This window comes from Cupressus sempervirens, chromosome 6 (genome assembly GCF_028749045.1).
Source record: "Cupressus sempervirens isolate cs-2001-9-10 chromosome 6, ASM2874904v1, whole genome shotgun sequence".
Lineage (NCBI taxonomy): Eukaryota > Viridiplantae > Streptophyta > Pinopsida > Cupressales > Cupressaceae > Cupressus > Cupressus sempervirens.
In genome coordinates, this window is record NC_143123.1 from 252704287 (window position 1) to 252721356 (window position 17070).

The following is a 17070-nucleotide window of genomic DNA, read 5'->3' on the forward strand; positions in this document are numbered from 1 at the left end:
CCACATATTCATCTCTTTTTATCTAAAAAGAGAACTTTTATTATTATTATTAAAGAAACAAATTACAATTTTTGTTTTTAAAGTTTCAAAGCATTCATAAGAGGGTTGTAGCACCCCGGTTTAGAGTCTGAAGGCTATAAACCATTTATGTTAAACACGTGATCTCTGCCAATATATGCAAATTATCATCACACTTCCATCGGCTGAATGTGGTGAGATCCGAAACTCCGATCTCGACATTTTGCAGTTGCAGGGCAGCAACAATCAGTAGGAGCCATGTATGGATTCGAAGCGCTGACATTTAATATTCATGGAGGATATCTGGAGGCCGTTGTACGTGGGTATCGTTCGGGCCTCTTAACAGCGGCGGATTACAACAATTTATGCCAATGTGAGACTCTCGACGACATCAAAATGCATCTCTCTGCCACAGACTATGGCCCCTACTTGCAGAACGGTAAAAACTGTCTTTTTTTTGGCGAATAACAATAGGGTTTTATTGAATTGCGAACATTGCGTTATTCAGATCTTTGATATTTGGTCATACTAAAGCATGCATCCACCCGACGATAGGAGTTCCCGATCTAAGAATTTGGCAAGAAAATGCCAATTTTCCCAATATTGTTAACATTAGTAAAGAAAAGAAGGATTTGCAACGACTGTTTCAAAATAGTTGATTCTTGATATTTTGGACCGACCTCTTAAATTGCTTTTGATGTGCTTGAATTGTCCAGAGGGTAGCCTCAACAAAAATCGACCATGAAAGCTCATTTCGGGAATTTGTTCGTCTATTTGTTTCTAGAGCCAGGGAGAGGCAGACAATAGTTGAATTTAAGTGATAATAATGTAGTTAGTAATTGTTCTGAAATTTCGTGAGGGATAATCTAATGGTGGGCCATATGTACAGTGGCTTTCAATCTTTGAGGGGTAAAACTGAGCGAATCTTTGTATTCTAATCAAAACGATATTTGTACCATATAGAGGGAGGATGTATAGATACTGACTCCAGGATATGCATCCCAAAACTTGCCTCTAGATTTGGAAATTTATTAATATAAGCTCATGTGGTGTCTTTGGAACTACACTTGGCTTATAAGGTTCTCGAATTGAATCAAATGCTACCCTATGCTATATCGGAACACCCGAGTTCAAAGCTTGTGGGTGGAGAAATTATATAGCAGTTGGGCATTTCCCGTTGCTTGAAAGTTCAATTTAGTTGCAGGAGGAATCGCACAGCTCTCTGGATGTTAAAATCCCTGGAATGTATATTAGGGACAGTGAAAAATGGTACATGGTTCATAGTATTGAGATTCTGCGAGTCTTTATGAGACTTTTATGGTCTTGACCCAAGTGAACGGCAGTGAGTTTTGTTGGGTCAACAGGTCAGAACCTGCCACCATTTACCGTACTTTACAAATGTTATAAAATTTTTGTACCTGCAAATCTCTCTAATCTTTGTTGTTGTTTCTCTCCATGTTCAACGCTTTATGCTTTGTGAAAGGATGGCTTAAAAATTTCGGGCTCTAGATGTGCTGTTTCTGCTCAGATTAGATTTGCACATCTGCAACTATGTGTCTTACCTTAGGCTTGTGTGCGTGTGCCCCTATCCATGTGTGGGTGTGCATGTGTGTGAGTGCACACATTGGGTGGTTGTGTGTGTGCTCGTGCTTGTGCATGTGTGCGCATGAGTGTGTTGGTGTGCATGTGTGTTAGAATATTTGAATACCTCATATTCATAATTTGTAAAAATGAAAATACTCAAGTTTTAAATGTTATTAGACAATGAAACTTTGAAATTGCAATCAATATTTAATAGTCTTTATATTCTTCTTTGTCAAAAGCATCAAGGTCAACTTTTGGTTCAATTTAATTGGAACCACAATCAATAGGAGTGCCACTCCTACTAGCCATGCCGCCTACAGTGGCTGCCCAATCTATAAAGACTTTGGCAAGTTATGAATTTGTAGCATCTAAATCAACACACTGAAGTGTTTGATCCCAATTCTTTGTTGCACCCTCCTGTATTCAAGTGTCTAATGCAACTAGAGACTGTTGTTGGAGAGTACATAGATCAAACTCTTTGCTTATTTTGCACCCAAGCAGTTGCAATTACTGAGTGGATGGAATACGCACTCCAATTCTACTCAATTGAAGAAGAATTTGCAACCCTGTGAGGTTGCATACACCATTTAGTATACTAATTTTATAAATTCAAAACATAAACTATAAAATTATATTATTAAAAAATATAATATATAGAATAACATCCAACAAAAAAAACTAGGAAAAAAGGACACATACCTGTGATAGAATTCTAATTGCAAGAGGCTGCAAGTAAATGGAGACTTGAACATCTTTACTATATTTGTTTAAAAGCGTGAGGACATCATGATTCTTTGAAGATATGAAATGGCCAAAATCGCCCAAGACAATATTTTGGGTGTGTCTCCATTTGAAAATATCATTGTAAATGCAGCCTTGTAGCCGTGAGCAACCTTCTCATTTGTAAATGGTAGTATTCTCCTTGGAAATGAAAGTATCTTTTTGCTATTCTACTTTGGCAACAAAGCAAATGTTAAGGGATATAGGGGGTGGTCATCTTGTTCCAGTGATCTACCATAATCTTTTCTACAATTTTGAAAAATGTTTCCATTGGGTCATGTTACTTGGCTTGTATTCTTATTCTTATTTTATATGGAGTCGATGCCATCATAAATTTCATCCAATTATGGTAAATCAGTTTCGAGTTTCGACATACCTAATAATGCTGATGATGTGTTCAATGATATTCAAAACATATTCCACACGGGCCTCCTAGTCATCATCTAGGATCAATGCTTTTACTTTTTGGGCTTGGATACCTCTATACAATCCACAGGTTGTTGATGACCATTGAACTCAAAACTTTCACACCTTCACAAGTTGTCTTAAGACAATTGTTTGATGCAAATCAAGTTTCAACAACCTAACATGATATAAAAAATACATGTCAAATAAAACAAATAAAGAATAAAAAATATATTATTTAATAAAATTATTTTCAACAATCCAACTTGGAGAAGGTGATGAAGATGTCAGATGGCATATGATAACTAGTCACAAACATTTGGATCTCCTTACGCTCTTGTCGATTTGTTTCTTTCACTTAATTTGTGTGCCAATATTTTGGTCATATCAAATTAAGGAAGTGGATTGTACATGGTGTCCAAACACTATGACTATATGTACCATTTACCATTGACCCAACTGCTCTACAATTTTTAGTGTTGTTTGCTCTGATTCGGACAACATTTTTAGACCCCACCATTTCTATGGATTGTATGATGATATTGGCAATAAAACTTGCATCTTTTATTTGCCCCCCACAATCCATTTCCTTAAAAAAGCTCCCCTTTACAGGACATTGCTACCATTAATCAATAGTTTATTTTTGCAAACTTTCTATCCATCAAGAATGATGGATACTCAATCTTCAGTTAATATATCCTTGATTACTCTCAATGATGTCTCTATTGAAGATTTATCCTTCTCGCCAATAAGGTGGTTTACACTGATTCATACCCAAGATGAATTGAAAAGGGTTATCACCATTTCCCGCCAATAAGGTGATCTAACTATGTTGAAAGGTGAACATTGCCACAAATGCAATGAGCAATGCCTAATCTGCAATCTCCCTCACTTCATTTTTGAAGGCATTCTTTGATGGATTTATTAGCATGAAAGAAAGTGGGCCAGGTGGTTGTGATAAGCCAGTAAGAGGGTTTGTGCAACCTTTTTTTGGCAAGAGAATATGTAAGAGCATTTGATCTATTACTTGCTATGACATCCTCTTTTTCTTTAACATAAGTCAATATTTGTTTGTTTGACAAACCTTTTTTATTTAGCCGAAGACAATTTTTTACTCCCTATTAAAGATAGTGCAAAGTGAGCTTTCACTCAAAAGCATGAGCTTTTATACTCTTTCTATGACAAACGGATTTTCATATCTAATTCAAGACGTTTTATACTAAAACTTTACAACATTTATATAAATAACTGGATCCTTTTCACATGACAATGACTACTTTTAACAATTAACAAAAAATAACAGTAATCATATTCAAGATCGACTATTAACTATTCATAACTGTACTTCATGGTCAGCTGAAATAGATAGAACAATGACTATCTTTCATAACTGTAATCACGATCGACTGAAAATAAACATAACCATATTCAATTGAAATAACAATTAACTATTCCTAACTGTAGTCATGTTCAACTGAAATAAATTGACTAACACATGCATTCATGATAAATGATAAACAAGTAATGTAAATGCTTTATCTGGTAGTGCAAGCATCAACATCGGTGAAAGGAGAAGCATTGTCATAGGCTTAACCTCCCAACTTCGGACCATACTTATCTCCACACATCCTATTATATTAGAATGGCCCTCCCTACCTCGGGATCGGGCTTGGGATGTTCTTCAGTCCAGCCATCTGAGCTTCCGGGTGTTTTGAGTGCCCACTTAGTTATACCTATATAATTGATGTTATGGACATCAAGTGATCATTAGATGGCACATATGCCTATAAACTACCTTGGCCAAGGATTTCCGATGGGTTCATCGACCCGATCACCACCGCTCGACTTGACAACAGGTTCCATTATAGGGATAAGCATGAGCTATTAAGTATATTTCTTTTAAGTGATTCATGTCTGATTTCTTTTCTGTTTTCCATCTTGTAGATTCAGTTCACCTCTTCACCACGCATGGCTACATAGCCGGGTGATTCCCAGGTGCTTAAATGATTTATTAGCACTCTGCCCTATTTACACCTCTTCACCCTTCAAGCTACATCACTGGGGAATCTCATGTGTTTTGGAAATGATGAGCATTCTGCCCTTATTATCTTTTAATACAGTTGTGACAACATGAAGCAAATTCTTAAGATCAGCATTACTCATTGGATAGTATTTCCAGTTCAAATGTTAATATACTTTAAGACACTTTCATATGGGTTGTATCTAATTGACTTGTGAAAGTTTAAGGAAAAAGGACTGTCAAAGAGGATATTGAATTAAGTAACAATTCATATTGAATTTTGATAATAAAACTAATATGATAATTATCTTAGACGCCTAACTGGCTGCTTGGAAAATAAAATAATATGGTAATGTCATTACAAGACTTGATATAAACTTGGGATATGCTTGAATCCCTTGCAAATCCGAATTGGAGGCTGTTCCTCTTTTGCTGCAGACGTTTCAATGTAGACTTCTCCAAGGTCTGAGTCATCACGGCATAATTTCTCTGACAGTTGGGAGCATAAACTAGAAGTTGATATAGTGAACTTCGACTCATGGGATTATGTGGACTCGAATGTTAAAGATATTAGAGGGATAAGGAATGCAGTAGGTTTTGGAAGGTTGATGGTAAAATGATAACAAAGGGACGTAGTAGTATGAAGATGGTTGAGATGTGCGGAAATACATTTACGGTTGAGCTTGAATGCAAAGGCAATCGAGCATAAATAAGTGCTGGTCCTCTTGCCCGACTTAAGTTTAAGGAAGCCCGTGCCTTCTTGGCTTCCGCCAGTTTTTAAAAGATTTAAAACCATTCAAATTCCAAGTATTAAATCGAATAAGAAATGAACAATTTAAAATTAGGGCAAAATTTGGGATGTAACATACCCTCCCCCTTAGATTTTTCATCGTCCTCGATAAATATCACAACAAAAATTTAAACAATACTTAATCAGTTTATTTTAAGAAAGAAAAGAAATGTTTAGTTTCCAACCCTAGAGAAAAGATGAGGGTATTTTTGGAAAATTTCATGATAATCCACTCAAGTGGCATTATCCTCTGCATATTGATCCCACTGGACCTTGCATTGAGTCACCTCTCGATTTCGTAAGCGTAGCTTACACACCTCGAGTATTCTGGGTGGTCCTACCTCTACCACCCTTGGTGCTCGCATCTGTAATAATTTCCAATTGATTATATGATCATGATGGGTAATGTATTTCTTAAGATACGACACATGGAAGACATCATGCATCTTGGCAAGGGCTGGCGGTAAAGCAATTCTGTAAGCTACTGGGTTCACAACTTCCAGTATTTCAAAGGGTCCCACATACATTGGGGCTAATTTGGCATTCTTACCAAACTTGATAGTACTCTTGTGAGGTTTTACCCTTAATAGTACCTTTTCTCCTACGGAGAATTCTCTATGTGTTCTTTTTGCAACTGCATAGCTTTTCTGTTTGTCATTAGCTTCCTTCAATCTTTGAGAAATCTGGATTATTTGTTCTTCCGTTTCCTTCAGCATTTCGGGTCCAACAGTGATTTTGTCTTCCAAACGATTCCAACTCACAGGAGTTCTACATTTACGGCCATACATGGCTTCAAAGGGAGCCATTTTAATGGTGGACTGATAGGAATTGTTATACGCAAATTCCACCAAGGGTAAGTATGTTTCCCACTAGTATTGTCAATCCATACAATATACTCTCAGAAGATCTTCCAATACTTGATTTACTCTTTTTGTTTGAGCATTTGTCTCAGGATGATAAGCTGAATTGATGTTTAGTTTAGTACCCAATGCTGAAAATAATGTTTGCTAGAATCTAGACGTTATCCTAGCATCCCTATTTGAAATAATTTTCTCTAGAATTCCATACAATCTAAAAATTTCTTTTACAAATTTATGAGCAATTTCTGGTGCTCCATTAGTTAGATTTCCTGGTATAAAATGAGCAACCTTTGTCAATCCATCAACCACTACCAGAATGGTATTGTGTCGATTCATTGTCATAGGTAACCCTTGTACAAAGTCCATGGAAATTATCTGCCATTTCCACTCGGGTACCTCATTAGGGTGCAAAAGACCTGTTGGGTATCAATGTTCTACCTTTACTCTTTGGCATTCTAGACAACCTATGACAAATTCTGTTATCTCTCTTTTCATTCCTTTCCAAAAATATTGGGGTTTTATATCAGATAACATTTTAGTTACCTAGGGTGTCCTAAATATGGAGCTGAATGAGATTCTTCCAGAATCATTCTTCGGAGTTCAAGGTTGTTAGGTATATAAATCTTGCTATGATATCTTAGTAATTCGTCCTCTCCTAAACTAAATTCCGAAAACTTAGAATCCTGTGGGTCCCTGATAAGAGCTAAGCTGATTTCTGCATAAAACTTGTCATGTTCTAGATACTGTAGAATCTGGTCTTTAATATGAAGTTTATAGTAACCATTGCAAAAATGTACCTTCTCCTACTTAGGGCATCTGCCACTTTGTTTTCCTTGCCTTTAATATAATTTATGTCGAATTCGTAGTCTGCTAAAAATTCCAGCCATCTTCTTTGTCTAGCATTTAGATTTAGTTGTGTGAAAATATATTTCAGACCGTGATGATCAGATCGAAGTTCAAAAGGTTTTCCGATTAAGTAATGTCTCCACATTTGCAGAGCATGTACAATAGCTGCTAATTCGAGATCGTGAGGTGCGTAATTCTGTTCATAATTCTTCAATTTCCTAGATTCATATGTAATTACCTATTCATCCTGCATTAACACACCTCCTAATCCTTCTTCAGATGCATCTATTATAACTACAAATTGCTTTGGTGGATCAAGTACCTTTAATATGGGTGCTGTAGTTAGCTTTTTTTTCAAATACTCAAAGGCCGATTGACATTTTTCTGTCCAGATGAATTTCTTTCCCTTTCTCTGAAGTGATGTGATCAGATAAGCTATCCGTGAGAAGTTCCTGAGAAATTTTCTATAAAATCTTGCTAATCCCATAAAACTTCTAACTTCTGACACATTTTTAGGTATAGGCCATTCGCTAATTGCTTTAATTTTTGACGAATCTACGGCTATGCCCTGAGCTGATATAATGTGCCCTAAATATTGAATTTCCTTTTGATAAAATGCACATTTAGAGAAATTTTCCATACAATTTATGTGCTCTTAATCTTTGCAAAACCGTTTCCAAATGCTTTTGATGTTCTTCCTCATTCTTAAAATAGATTAGAATATCATTTATAAAGACCAACACAAACTTAATTAGGCAGTCTTGAAATATGCTATTCATTAGGTTCATAAAAGCTACTGGGGCATTGGTTAACCCGAATGGCAATATTGTAAATTCATAATGTTCGTACCTAGTTCTGAATGCAGTTTTGTGTATATCTTCGTCCTTAATATGAAGCTGGTGATAACCTGATCTGAAATCAATTTTTGAAAAAAGTGTCGCGCCCTTCATTTGATCAAAAAGATCATCTATTCTAGGAAGTGGATACCGGTTCTTGATGGTAACTTTATTGAGCATTCTGTAATCTATGCATAGTCTCATGGTTCCGTCCTTCTTCCTAACAAACAACACTGGGGCTCCCCATGGTGAAATGCTGGGCCGGATCAATTTCTTGTCTAACATGTCCTATAGTTGTATCTGTAACTCCAATTAATTCCTTGGTAGTCATTCTATATGGTGCTTGCGAAATGGGTTTTGCACCTGGTATCAAATCTAAGGTGAAATCAAAGGCTCGGGAAGATGGTAGACCAAGGAGTTCTTCAGGAAACACTTCTTGATAATTCTTTAGATAGGAATATTTTTCTTCAAAAGATTCCTTTAACTTTTCTTTTATTTCTCCATCTTCATAAATATAGTCATCTCCGTATGTGGTGTTTTTTGGTCCTCTCATGTCCTCAACCTTGACTGCAAAGATCTCATAGCCTTTTCTTCCATATTTCTTAAGTTGCATAACATATATTTGTTTTGATTTAATTTCATGTTTAATCCCTATAATACTTGTCGGCCTACCTCGATCATCCAAACAATTTATAGTTTTCGCAAGACAATTCACCTTGGCCTTATGCTCACTAAGCCAATTGATGCCTATGATAATGTCGTAAGACCCAAGAGGTGCTACATATAAGTTCAGTTCCGTTGAAAATTTGGAAAGTCAACCCGAGCCTCAAATACACACTGCTCTGCCTTAGCCCTTGACTGGTTTGCATATTCGACTGTCCATGGTTTTGCCATAAAAGTAGATCTCTTTGGAAATCTACTTAACAGTCTAGGTGATATAAAATATTCATAAGCTCCAGTATCAATTAAAATGGAGATAGGGTTTCCATAGATCTTACCTGGAGTTTCAGTTGGGCCTATTTGCTGTTCTGCTTGTCCATTATCCAGGACTGCATGGATCCTTTGCTAATAAACTTGCTGTTGTTGTAGAAGAGGTGGTCGTTGTGGCTGATTGGTGTTGGGTTTGTTGGGGTATTTATTAGCAAAATGATCTCTTCCACAAGTGAAGCACCCTGAAAGTGGTCCCTTCCTCTCATTACTATTATTATCCTATTTGCATTAAAATTACTTTTAACATCCTTAACTCTGTTTCCCTTTGACTCTGGTTTGCTGTACTTGAAATCCTTAAATTGTCTTTTTCGAGATCCAAAATCAGCACCTTCTGAATTCCAATTTGTTTTCCTTTTATTGTCCCGGATGGAGTCATCTTTCTTGATTTTGTGTTCTTGCTGAACAACCTTTTCTAGAGCTTCCTCCATGGTTCGAGGAGTGAGAACATCAATTGCTCCACCTATTTTGTTGTTTAGATCCATAATGAATTTCCTCACCTTCAGATTTGTATCCTGCTGATAAGGTGGTACATACTTCAACAGTCGGGTAAATTTCTCCTAGTACTTATGTACTGTCATATCTCCCTGCTTCAAATTTGGGAAGTCTAGAAGTTTCTGGTCATAAAAGGTTTGGGGCAGCCAACGGGTCTTAAAAATGGTTACAAACTTTTCCCAAGTAATCTCGGTGGTTTTAATGTTTTGCTCGACTTTGGTGTTTCCCCACTAGGTTGCAGCTTCTCCAGTAAAGTGGTATATTCCCCAAACTACTTTTGAGGTTTCAGAAAAGTTTCTAATTTCAAAATATTGTTCCATTTCAGTTAGTCAAGCTTTTGCGTCCTCCCTAGACTCAGAATCGACAAACTTGGGTGGTTTGATTTTCTTAATATCTGCTGATAGATCAGCCACTATTTCTTGTTTCTTTTGTTTTTCGATTTGTTTGGGTGAAGAGGTTCTCTTGTTATATCCGGAGACTTTTGTCTCTATTCTAAGAGGAGGTGATGATTGTGCTTCCTTGTGATTATGCCTCATCTGGGCTGCCATCTCATTCATTCTTCTTTCCATGTTTTCCAACTTCAGTTGTGTTTCTTGCAAAATCTGAAGTAACAAGTCATTAGAAAATTGAGTGTTTTCACGGACTGTCCCGATCTGCAACGTTCTCGTTGTTGTTCATTTTATTGGTTTCACCTGTTAATTTTATAGAATTTGTGTTAATTTATTGAATTCATACATGTTTTAAGTATTTCCACAGTAGAAAGAGCTTGTGAATGCATGAAACATATGAGATAAATTTATTTAATTAATTTAATACTTTGCTACTGTACTTAGAGCAGCCTTATTTATGAAAATTTCCTCTATTGAGGATGTTTACATCAAAATATTTAATCTTGCTCTTCAGCATTTAGTTTTGGCTCAGATTAGTACATATTACGCACCATCCAGGATCTGTGGAATTGCAAAAGAGAGTTGCCTTGTCGAGCATTCTAGTTTTGAATTAACTTGTTCCTATATGCTGCTTTACTAGCAGGGGTCCACTTGACTCTTTCTTTCTTCATTTGTTGTAATGCCTGGTTCAGAGTTTCGTTGTCTTGGGGCATGGAGCAGCAAGTGTAATCGTATTTAGGCATGTTTTTAATTAAATTAGGGAAAATGGGATGTTGAGCCTTCTTGCGGGGTGTTTTACGTATTTACATCCTATACAATCATTCTAGAACTTTTAGGTTTACATAGAAGGTAGTGTGCCCTAGGCTCAATGTTGAACCCAGTGCTCTGATACCATATGTGACAAATGGATTTTCATATCTAATTCAAGACGTTTTATACTAAAACCTTCCAACATTTATATAAATAATTGGATCCTTTTCACATGACAGTGACTACTTTTAACAATTAACAGAAAATAACTGAATCATATTCAAGATCGACTATTAACTATTCATAACTGTACTTCATGTTCAGTTGAAATAGATAGAACAATGACTATCTTTCATAACTGTAATCATGATCAACTAAAAATAAACATAATCATATTCAATTGAAATAACAATTAACTATTTTTAATTGTAATCATGTTCAACTGAAATAAAATGACTAACACACATATGCATTCATGATAAATGATTAACAAGTAAAGTAAATACTTAACAAGGAAGAAGGAACATACAAGCATCATCGACAGATCTTTTATCTGGTTGTGCAATCCTCAACATTGGTGGGAGGAGGAGCAATGTCATAGACTTAACATCCCAACCTCAGACAATACTTATCCCCGCACATTCTATTATATTAGAATGGCCCTCCCTACCTTGGGAACAGACTTGGGATGTTCTTTAGTCTAGCCATCTGAGCTTCCGGGTGTTTTGAGTGCCTACTCAGTTATACTTATATAACTAACGTTACGGACATCAAGTGATCATTAGATTGCACATATGCCTATAAACCAGTGTAACGAGACTTTGCGAGTCCGAGGCAGAGGCAACCTTTCCGAGGCAAATGGCCTCTGGACTTTGACTCGGCCGAGTCCTGGCAGAGTCCACGTGGACTCACTGAGTCCAGGGATTCTGCCTTTTCAAAATTTAAAAAGATAAAATTTTTGGAAGGTGTTTTTTTTAGTGTATATTATTTTTGAAAATCGTTAAATCCTTAAAAATCTTTGAATTTCATGGGTTTTTTGATTTTTCGAGTCCTTGCCGAGTCCTGGCCGAGTCTAGTTGCCGAGTTTGAGTCTGAGTCGGATTTTGACTTTTTGAGTCAGAGGCGAGTCCTAGTCCCGTAACTATGTTATAAACTACCTTGACCAAGGATTTCCGATGGGTTCATTGACCTGATCACCACTGCTCGACTTGACAACAGGTTCCATTGCAGGGATAAGCATGAGCCATTAAGTATATTTCTTTTAAGTGATTCATGTTTGATTTCTTTTTTGTTTTCTATTCTTGCAGATTTAGTTCACCTCTTCACCATGCATGGCTACATAGCCGGGTGATTCCCAGGTGCTTAAATGATTTACGAGCACTTTGCCCTACTTTCACCTCTTCACCCTTTGGCTACATCGCCGGGGAATCCTAAGTGTTTTGGAAATGATGAGCATTCTGCCCTTATTATCTTTTAATACAGTTGTGACAACATGAAGCATATTCTTAAGATCAGCATTACTCATTGGATAGTATTTCCAGTTCAGATGTTAATATACTTTAAGACACTTTCATATGGGTTGTATCTAATTGACTTGTGAAAGCTTAAGGAAAAAGGACTGTCAAAGAGGACATTGAATTAAGTAACAACTCGTATTGAATCTTGATAATAAATCTAATATGATAATTATCTAAGACGCCTAACTGGCTGCTTGGAAAATAAAATAATATGGTAATGTCATCACAAGACCTGATATAAAGTCGGGATATGTTTGAACTTTGAATCCCCTGCAAATCCGAATTGGAAGCTGTTCCTCTTTTGCTGCAAACGTTTCAATGCAGGCTTCTCCAAGGTCTGAGTCCTCACGGCAGAATTTCTATGACAGTTGGGAGCATAAACTAGAAATCGATATAGTGAACTTCGACTCACGGGATTATGTGGACTCGAATGTTAAATATATTAGAGGGACAAGGAATGCAGTAGGTATTGGAAGGCTGATGGTAAAATGATAACAAAGGAACGCAGTAGTATGAAGATGGTTGAGATGTGCAGAAATACATTCAAGGTTGAGTCTGAATGCAAAGGTAATCGAGCATAAATAAGTGCTGGTCCTCATGCATGGCTTAAGTTTAAGGAAGGCTGTGCCTTCTTGGCTTCTGTCGGTTTTTTAAAAGATTTATTATTGTAATATATATTTATGCACGTTTATGTAAGTATATAAATGGGGTGACATCATTTGGTTATGTTATTATAATTTTTTGGTGCCACTTCATTTGTGTATTTATATGTACCTATATAAGTATTTATTATAAAAATATGATGAAGATCATTTTAAATAAAAAATAAAAAAATCTCTTGAGGTATGTTTTATATTTTAAATTAGATTATTTTTTCCTAGATTATTTTCTTAATAGGTCATGTGGGTCCCATAAATGTACCCTGTGGTCAAGTCATTACATCCCATCCAAGGAAGTTTAAGGTCATACCTGCCGATCTTGGTGATTGAACTAAGTGAACATCCCATTCCGATGATCCCGTTTAGCAATGCCTCCCCTCTCTTCATCTTCTCCTGCAATCACCCATGAAAAACACTTTCGCCATAATAATAACTCCATAGTAATTCATAAAAACATATTAATCGTTATTTTAAATCAAACAACTGCTAATCATCTAATAACAGTTATGGGTTACCGACCATTTCATCAACAGTCAATACAACGTATATAAATAACTAACTATTTCACATGATCATGAAAGAATAATTCGTTAAATCCAACAATTGTGAACAAATTTAAAATTAGGGCAAAATTTGGGATGTAACACTTTCCACATTGCCTACAATGCCAAAGATAAACCCTACCATTAGGAAGTTGCTGAATGATTTGTTGTATAACACCAAAGATGTGATGATGCATCAAATTTAAAAGAATTTTCTACATTTTGGGAAATCAATCTAGAACTTCCATAATCCATCCGTTTTGTACTAATCTGATTTTTAACATTGATTAAAGATAAAATTTAAACTATTCTGTAGCTTCTTCCTAGTTTCATCAACTTGGTCACCAAGAATACAATCCGTATTGTTATAAAAATGCATACATTACTTAATGTCCTTAAGCTTTGGGATGCATGAGAAGCGAATTAATTCATTGAAAATCAAATTTGTTTTAGTGAAATACATGTTAATATATACATTTTTGTTTGTCAAGTCAAACTGGTTTTTAATCGAGGACGAGTTTCAATACTATGATGTGCAATAAGTTAGATGTAGGACAAACACAGGACAGGGCAGTGAAAATAAGCATACGCGAAGTTATTAGATACATTGGATTACCCATTATGTATCTATATTGCTACATACAACATTTATGTGGACATATGATCTTTACAGACCATTTTTTTTTGGTATTTGTAAGATGGCTTGAATACATTGATGTTAAGCATATAACCTGATAATCTCTAGGTCTGGAAGTGCAGGTCGCACTTAATCTTCTTACTCTAAATGTCTGCGAATGGCTTTATATACTCTCCTTGGTTTCCTATTGTTAGGCGGCAACTTTCCAGATTGACTTGGTATTGACACTAACCTAACACAATATGTCAGTTAGTGACTGATTCTAAATTAACTTGAAATTGCCGATTCATGAGAAGGTATATTAAAGCCGACTAAGGAAAGGGACATGCCTTTTGAGGGTGACGTCTTTTGGTCTAGATATTTAGAGGGATGGTGATGCAGTTTTGAAGGACACACAAAAACACAATTCAGTCTGCTCCTTCAAGCATCTATATCCAGCGATAACATAGCTGAGAGACTCTCATTTAATATCAGATCAGGATTGATTATTCCCAGTTATATCAGAGTTAAAGAAGTACAGTATTAACCTACTAAGGATAGTTGATAAGGTCTGATCAAAGCATAGAATTTGCAGATTATTTTCATGGTAGCAGAGCTCTGTTAGTCGAACCTAGGTTCTGCAAAATTCAGTAATCAAACTTCGTATATATCTAGCAACTATCTCCTATCTTCAATGGCATACACAATCAGACCTGAGGATAGATTTGATGGGAAAGAGCATTTTGATGTCTGGAAATTCAGAATCATGATGATTCTCGAAGAGAATGATGTAAAACAATTTGTTGAGAGAGCTTCCAATCAACCTTCAGTTGAACCTCATAAATTTATCTGGAGTAGAGGAAATAGAAAAGCAATTCAAATCATATTAGATGGAGTAAAAAATGATATTGTACCCATGCTTACAAAACATCAAAATGCATTTGATATGATGAAAGCATTACAAAATGTTTATGAGGTCAACAACGCAACTAGGGTTCTCGCACTAAAAGGACAACTAAATCACATTCAGATAAAGTAAGGAGAATCAATGAATTCCTTCTTTCTAAGGGTTGCCGACATTAGAGATGAACTGTCAAGTATAGGAACCATTATTAGTGACTCAGGTTTAACACTAATTGCTATAGATGGATTGCCAGATTCATGGGAGACTTTTGCACAAGGGATAAGTGCAAGAGATAAACTTCCTGACTTCAACAGATTGAAGAACAATTGTCTTCAAGAAGAATCCAAAAAACTAAAGAAAGGAGGGAAACCGAAAATAGAAGATGAAGAACTTCATGTTCTTAATACAAACTCCTATATAGGCAAGAAGAAACATTTCAAAAAGAAAAGGGGAAATCAAAAGAATGGAAAACCCAAGAAAGATTTATCTAAGATAAAGTGTTTCAAATGTGAAAAGTTTAGACGCTACAAATCTAATTGTCCTGAGAATTCTAAACAACAAGCAAACTGTACTAATGTTTACTAGAGAAGAAGATACCTATGACCCTGACAATCGAGTATTGTACTCATCACTATCAAATGAAATTTCAAGTAAAGCATGGGTAATTGATAGTGGATCTTCTAGACACATAACGAGATACAAAGAAGCACTAGACTTCTTTTCAGAAAAGGTTAATGGCAAAGCCACCATTGGTTATAATTCAGCACATTCTGTTGAAGGAATTGGAAATTGCACTTTGAAGCTAAAATCTGGGAATTCTCTTCTTCTCAAAGGTGTACTCTACGTACCAGGAATTAAAAAAAATCTAATCTCAATTACAGCGCTTGAAGATGATGGGCATAATGTTGCATTCATGGATGACAATGTGTTAACTTGGGCAAAGAATTCCTCAATCAAGAAAGCAAAGTTGATAGGCTAGAGAAAAGGATATTTTAATGAACTGAATATAGAATCTAGCCGACATATTCAAGCCTTAATTCATGAAGCTGCAGACATAAATGAGATATGGCACAGAAGATTAGGGCACCTAAATTTCAAAAACCTATCAACTATGGAGAGGATGGTTATTGGGTTACATAAACTAAATAAAGACCACTCAAGTATATGCAAAGGGTGTGCTTTGGGTAAGAACACCAGAAGTCCATTTCATGATAGTACTAGGAAAACAAATAATGTATTAGAATTAATTCATTCAGATTTATGTGGACCTATGTTTGTTCCTTCTCTTGGAGGATTTTGGTATTACATTTTGTTACTAAATGACTTCTCTAGGAAAACATGGATTTACTTCTGAAAATGCAAAGAATCAGAAGATATTCTAAAGAGATTCAAAGAATTGAAGACATTAACTGAAAACTTTTTAGGACTTAAAATTAAAACCCTTAGAACTGATAACGGAGGGGAATATACCTCAAACTTGTTTAAAAGTTTTTGTAAAGAATCAGGGATTAAGAGGGAGTACACCGTTCCTTATAATCCAGAACAAAATGAGGTAGCAGAAAGAAAGAATAGAACAATTATAGAAGTTGCTAGAGTTATGATTTTTGATCAAAATCTAGAATATTATCTTTGGGCAGAAGCCTCTTGTACTGCTGTATATATTCAAAATAGAAGCCCTCACTCTTACCTTAGAGATAAAACTCCTGAAGAAATATTTACGAAGGTCAAACCCAATATAAGTCATCGTAGGATTTTTGGGTGTCCCGTATATATCCATGTTCCAAAATAAAAAGAACCAAATTGGAACCCTCTGGGAGGACAGGTATTTTTGTAAGGTATAGTGAAACATCTAAGGCATATAGGGTTTTCATACCTAGATAGAAAAGTATTGAACTTAGTAGGGATGTGATTTTTGAAGAAGATCTTGCATTGAAAAGAGCCCTAAGTTCTGAGGAGCCTTCTCCTTTATCTAGTTTTGAAAGAAATAGTGAATCTGGGTCCCGGAGGGAGAACTTAGAAGAAATTGAAGATGAAATTCAAAACCTGAATTTTGAAAAAAATAAAAATTTAAA

The 17070-nt window shown here is 35.8% G+C and overlaps 1 protein-coding gene across 1 annotated transcript in view; it reads left to right on the top strand.

The window, feature by feature from the left end:
- The first annotated feature begins 201 nt into the window (after positions 1-201).
- Positions 202-17070, top strand: part of LOC149552199 (V-type proton ATPase subunit d2) — a 57454-nt gene continuing 40585 nt past the window's right edge. The window contains exon 1 of the mRNA XM_089787702.1: positions 202-457. Coding sequence (XP_089643828.1) covers positions 277-457 — 181 coding nt within the window. The 5' untranslated portion in view covers positions 202-276. The remainder of the gene's footprint in view (positions 458-17070) is intronic.